The 6,922-nt window shown below is 32.9% G+C and overlaps 1 protein-coding gene across 1 annotated transcript; it reads right to left on the reverse strand.

Moving 5' to 3' along the window:
- Position 1: 1 nt before the first annotated feature.
- Positions 2 to 6,922, reverse strand: LOC145304408 (solute carrier family 12 member 2-like; the record flags this gene model as incomplete). The annotated part of the gene is made up of 7 exons (XM_080146290.1): positions 6,826 to 6,922; positions 3,365 to 3,521; positions 2,785 to 2,851; positions 2,210 to 2,300; positions 1,967 to 2,085; positions 204 to 1,850; positions 2 to 82 (listed from the first exon to the last, which is right to left on the reverse strand). Coding segments are annotated over exons 2-7 (2,145 nt in total), but the record flags the coding sequence as incomplete, so codon positions are not given.

The raw sequence follows: 6,922 nt of genomic DNA on the forward strand, positions 1-6,922 counted from the left end.
CTCCATAACTGAAGCTGTCAGTTTGTTGGACAGTGTAAAAGCTCTTGATGTTGTGGTCTCTAAACCAAGACTCCACTGTTTCCTAGACATATACATCAATTGAAAACAAATATTGAATAATCAAACGGAATTTTTGAAGTATATTACCTTGCAGAATTACAAATTGAATGCTTACTAAAAAGATTTAAAATTAAAATTCTCACCTTGAGAACCTCCTCATCTTGAAGACTGTTTTCAGGAAGAATGTGTCCACACACAAGTAAAGAAATCTTCTTTGTAATGAGATTTGCAAAATCTACCAAAGGCTTTCTGTGTGCTGGGTTTCCACTCATTAAAAGAATCTTAGGTCTGTAAGTTTTAACATGGTCCTTCTTCTCATTTAAACTGTAGGAGTTATTAAGAGCATTCAGGAAGACAAGAGCATCTGCTGAGCTACCCCAATTGGTTTCAGGTTTCAGATATACCATGAATGCATACAGAACAGCAATAGCTGCAACTGTACCAATTGCAAGAATCCAATCAATTAAGAACATTAATGCTACACACACAATTGCTCCCAACAGAGATACCCAAGGATTGTAGAATTTGAAAGATGGTCTCCAGCCAGGTGATTTTGTCATACTGGAGTGGAACACAGAGAGATTCATAAGAGCATAGGCAGCAAGGAAAAAGTTTGATGCAAGTTTACCAATTGCATTAAGATCTCCAATCATAAGACAGCCAAAAGCAATCATAAAAACAAGGATGTAGCCTCTGAAGGGGTCATTATTAGCGCCATGTCCCTTGGCAAAGAACTCTACTTTGGGGTATATCTTATCTCTACCAACAGCTTGGAGAACCCTAGGAGCACCAACAAGACTGGCAATAGCGGATGACAGAGTAGCTCCATAACAACCAACATAAACCAAATAACCGGTAGCTGAGACAAGAGTCATTGTCTTTTGATCAATAGCAGAACCATATCCACAACCTGTTTCATAATCTGGGATTATTGCTGAGATGTTGTCCCTTATCAAGTTAGCTTCAACGGAACAGTCATCAAAACTTGGAAAAGTTACATTTGGGTATTCTGCTGAAGTGCCAAGGTAATCTTGAACATTGCCACTGACTTGCTTTAAGAAAGTAAAGCCAACAAGGATACCATAGCCAATGTAAGTGATGTAGGTAAAGATGATAGCTAAGATGGTACCTTTAGGAATAGCATAGGCAGGATCTTTCAGATCTCCAGACAGGTTGGCTCCTGCAACAATACCTGTTACAGCTGTGAAAAACACACCAAAGACAGACATAAAATTGTTTTCTTTTCCAGTTTGATCATCAACCAGATAGGCAGAATCAGTATTATCCTTAGCAATGTTCATATTCCATCCCACAAAACCTTTGGCATGTCGAGTATCAGAATCTGTGTACAGGGTTTCACCAGGTAAGAACGATCCTACCAACATGTCAATCTGGGCTAATATCAACATTACCAGAAGAAGCTTCTGAACTCTGGTGACCCAGTCCATTCCAACAATAGCAAGGACAAGGATTAAAACCAAAACAATAGATCCAATCCACCGAATGTCATTCAACCTGTCATCTGGAGTTCCAACAAAGCCTCCAAAATCTGACACATCATAGATCAGATCAAAGACATTGTCAACAAAGCCAAGTGTGTAGGTGGCAACTGAGATTGAGTTGGCTACTGTGAACATGATGCCAATGGCTCCACCAAATTCAGGACCAAGGGCTCTGGAGATCATGTAGTAGACTCCACCACTAGCAATCTGACCATTGGTTGCAACAGCTGACATAGACAGACCTGTGATCATGGTTACAGCATTGCAGAGGGTAATAACCAGCAAACCCTAGAATAAAATTATGCAATTTTTATTATAGGTTTAAAATGTAAAGATATCATTGTTGTCTAAAACTGTCTTTTTACCCAGGAAATATCCTAGCTTACTTTAAAAGTATGGTATACCTGAACTAAACCAGCTTGTCCAATGACCCAAGACAATCGGAGGAACAACATGACACCCCAGATGTTGAGGAGACATCTCATGAAGACACCTTCTATCCAGCCAAACTTTACAACTTTACCTAAAAAAATGAATTTGTTTTTGAAAGATATGCATTCTATTGGCCTTGTTATAATTTTATCACTTTTCAGGCACACAAATTAAAGTTTTTCAGTAAGCAAACTAATCCTAAGAACTCTCTATACCTTTTAGCTTTTCAGGTTCTTGAGTAGGGGCCATTTCTTCATCTATTTTTTCCATTTTTTCACCTAACATAATCTCCTCCATTGTAGGCCTCTAAAATATGATAATGCTTAAACAAATTTTTTTCTTATAAAAGCAAATTTATCAATCATGTTTCATATAAACAAATACCTTAGATAAAATACTATTTGTAAGACATAAAGGTAGAAGGTTATCTATTATTATCATTCACAGCTGCAAACCCTTTGATTCAACTACCTTTGATTAAATGTCTTAAATTTATAATATAGCATAATATAAATATCGGATCATGGAAAGAAAACGAAGTTTCCGGTTTCGTCGTTTTTTCACAGTAGCCTTTCTTATATTTCTAGCCCTGCGGGGCATATTTTCTAACCCTGCGGGGCAATCATTAACATTTACTTAACCTAACCTAACTTAAAATAACCATTCAAAAGCTACTGTGAAAATACGATGAAACCGGCAACTTCATTTTTTTCCATGATGCTAAATATCTTCAAAAAGGTAACCTCATTCAATAAGCTCTTTTTTGAAGAGATGAATATAAATGAATTACCTGATCCACGTACATCTTGCTGAGCTTCCTATAGTTGTCCTCTGATGGTATGTTCTGTACTGTCATCCTAAAGATTTTTAGTTTTAAATTTGTATATTTACAATGTTTAAAACAACAAATAAGTTATAATTGAAAGTTTATATCTAATTTCATAAGTTTAAGGAATTTTAAGTTGTAGTTTAATATATTTAATTTCTCTATAAGGCTAAAATATAAATGTCTTAAAATAGCCATAATGATGATCAAGAGAAACAGGAAGACAATCATCCTTCTACTTTTACATTATCAAATATACTTGTCCCTAAACTGTTAATAGTTATTTCTGGCATCATATTATAGACATCTTTCCGCAGATTTAAAATGTACAATTATAAAAGCAGTTTTTTAGCCCTGAGATGCTGAAGTCACAGGCTAAAAAAACCTGGTTTTAATCTTATGATTGTTCATTTTAATATTTGTAGAAAACTGCATATAATATGATACTAGACATATTTTTTTCCGTAAAAGTGAGAACTGGTTCTAATTGACCGGATATTAATCGATTTTGAATTATTACGAGAAAATAGATTAAAATATTGACCTGGACAAGCTTTTATCAGGTTCATAGACATAGGTGTGGCCATTGTTGACAGGTCTACCAACATCCAGGAAGCCTCCAGCAGCACCACCTGGACCTCCATCAAAGCCCTGATTGGCCCGACCTTGTTCACCTTGCTCCATCCTCTTGCTCACCTAACCTGTAACAAAAATTTTTCTTTACTTTTCAGATAGTGTTAATATTATTATTTAGAAAGTGTAACCATCTAAAAAGTTTTTAAAATCTTAGTTGGTAAAAGCAGGGATCTTTAGGGATATCTTTAGTGCAATGGATGGTATTATACTCTTAGTTTTTTTTTGTTTGAAATCCCACTTCCCACCAAAAAAAATTTTTAATCTGGCCGCGGCTCTCGGCCCTCTGGCCTGCCTCGACACAGCACTCGGCCCCCTAGCCTGCCTTGCCTCGGGCGATCGGCCCCCTAGCCTATAACCTAACCTAATCTAAAAAAAAAGCCGCGGCCAGGTTTCATAGTTTAGTCGGAGGGAGGGAGGGGTGGCGGGATATACCTAAATTTTAAAAACCAAAAAAAAATTCCAAGGGGATAACGCTCAATAGATGATAAATTGATATACATTATATATACATCCCCAATGGTTATAAACAAAAATACCAAATTATCATTTACTTAAAAGTTTAGACTCAGCTAGTTTGGAAACAACCAATAAAAACTTAATTAATGTTTTTGAGCCAACAAATACAATAACTTGGTTTAAAAGTTTTGGTTATCATTTATTGTCCATTGTCCCATTCCTGCCTGTGCAAAAGAAAATTTTTAGTAAAACTCTAAAACCATTTAATAGTTCAAACAAAGTTTATCAAAATAAAAAAAATCTTCTTTTGAAGAAGTTTTACTACTGCAAAAACGTATTAATTAGTAATAACAATTTCGTCAAGAACAAGAACTATAAAATATTAATTAAGCAGGAATTTTTTTTTAATTTATTGTTTTACATAACAATTATATTTTTAAAAAGCTGACAAATCCATAATTATAAAAACACAAAAATTCCTGGACAAACCGACAAAGCTATTTATAGAGCAGAGTTTTAGTTGTTTTTGTTTATAGGTCTATGAAAGTATGACTGGCTGACTGACAGACACAGTAAATTGTATAATGAATTTTCATTTCTGCAGGGAATATCCACTAAAAAACTTAATAGTAAATTTTGAATAATATTCATATAAAAAAATACATTTACGAATTGACGGACGTACGTACAAATCGAATTTTAGATTAGCCTCTCTAATTAAATTAAAAATATGAAAAAGGGAAAAGCATTATGAAATTATGAAAGTAACTTTCAAAAGGATGATAAAATTTCATTTGTGTAATTGGTTGATTTAAATTCATTTCACATCAAGATTAGATTTTATGCTAATATTTTACTAGAGAGGGAAGGAATATTGGACAGAAAATTACACTGGTACCCAAAGTTTTATAATCAGGTTATCCTATTCATAGTTCAAAAACTTAGTGTACTTTTATTGAATTTAAATGGTTGGTTCCTAACTACTAGTATATAAAACTATTCAATCAACAATTAAATTTACAGAAGTGGTAATTTTGTTTGCTGTTATTGGGGATGTACATCAATTCTATATAATAAAGTATATTGATGATTTTTTTGTTAAGAGCTCGTAAATGGATGGATAAAAAATCTTACAAAATTATTTATATTGGCTTAGATTGTATGCTTGCTAATATTTTACTAGAAAGGGAAGGGACATTAGACTGTAAATTACACAAATACCAAATGTTTTATCATGAATTTATCTTATTCGATGGCTCAAAAACTTTGGGTACTTTTATTGAATTTTGATTGGAAGGTCCTAAATTATTAATGACATGTGTCAACTTTCCAATCAATAATTTTAAAGAAGTAGTATTATGTATATCATCATTGGAGATGTATATAATTAGAGGAAAATATAAATGTTGATCAATAATTCGTTATCTAACTCTCCTGATGTAGCTTTAAACCAATGGTTGTTAAATGCTTTTATTAAATCAAACTTACATAAACCATGTTAATCAAATTTTAGGAAGTTATTTCATAATAATAAAAATAACAGATCTATAGTATAGATGTATATACTAAAATCTACCTCCTTTCCTCTTTCAACGACCCTTTTCGTCTGCTTCTAAATTATTTTCAGCTACTTGGCTGTGTTAATATATAAGCGACACCATTGGTTAATTTTCCATAACCCAATAGATAGGTTGCACAAGGTTGATGCGATGGGGAGATACAGTTATTTAACCCTTTCTCTCTCTAGTATTTTACTCTAATATATAAATGACATGTTTGTATATTACTTACTTAGGATATATTTCCTTCAAAAATTATAAAGTTAAATGTATTATTGGTCTTTAAACTTTTGGTGTTTTCCCTTAAAGTGCCTTGTTGAGCACTGAAACCTCCTACCCATAATTTTCTAAAATGAACTAACCAAATTCATAATTAAAGTATAGGTCCTGCAGGGTTAGAGCGACCCGCAAATGTTTGGCATAGGAGAAAAACTAACCCTACATATCATCAATTAATTTCAAAATAAGAAAAGAGGGGGGAGAGGTTTAAAATTCAACAGGCAATTTGCAGGAAAGCACCAAGTTTTTGTTAAACCACATAACATATATTTTACAATGTAGTTTAAAGAAAACTAAATAATTTAAGTTTTTTATTTGTATATGATATACAAAACTAAACTAAAATATTTAGTAGAGTTAACCAAAATTTAAAATAGTAGTTGCATTTAAAAGTTAACTACAAGGGTAGAATTATTGAGTATTTCATTTAAAGACTAAGGGAATTAATGTAGTAGAATAAACGTGGACAGTTGGCAAATTTAGCTTGATAACATGGAACTCATTTAGTTCGTCAGGGGATGGTGCAAAGGGAATGTTATTTTAGCCTGCTGCAAGTTTAACTTTTTTAGAGAACATGAAAATTTGATCTGGTGTCAGATTATGATAATAATCATGAATAAAGTATAGCCAAGAAGCGAAATAAATCTAAACTAATATTTGGGGGGTGATAAAGAGGTCGTCAAATCTACAATGTGTTGTACCCCAACGACAGCTAAAAATCACGTATAGGTTTAGTGATTTTTTAACGAATTTATTTCGTTGTTGGTTAAGGCTGGTAATAATGTATCCATTACTAGAGAGTAGAAATTTTCATTTTTTGTGGTTGCAAAAAAAAATTGGATCAGGATATACCTACCTACGGAAAGTGTCATGTGTGTTGTCATAAAATCCATCTCTTTTTTAGGGGTTTACTTTCCTAATTCTCATCCTTACCTTTAAAACGTATTTTTATGACGTCACATATGACACTTTCTGTATCTCCATTGGATCACTTTATAATTTAGTGAAATCCTCATCATGAAAAAATCCCTATAATGTTATTTTAACTGTCATTTTTTTAAAGAAGAAAAAATACCTTAAATCGCCAACAAATAACAAGAGGAACTTAAATGAAACATCTTTACACAAAACTTGCCATTTTATCATTTACTAATTACAGGGGTAAATAATCA

This window comes from Acartia tonsa, chromosome 13 (genome assembly GCF_053477335.1).
Source record: "Acartia tonsa isolate MP-2025a chromosome 13, ASM5347733v1, whole genome shotgun sequence".
Lineage (NCBI taxonomy): Eukaryota > Metazoa > Arthropoda > Copepoda > Calanoida > Acartiidae > Acartia > Acartia tonsa.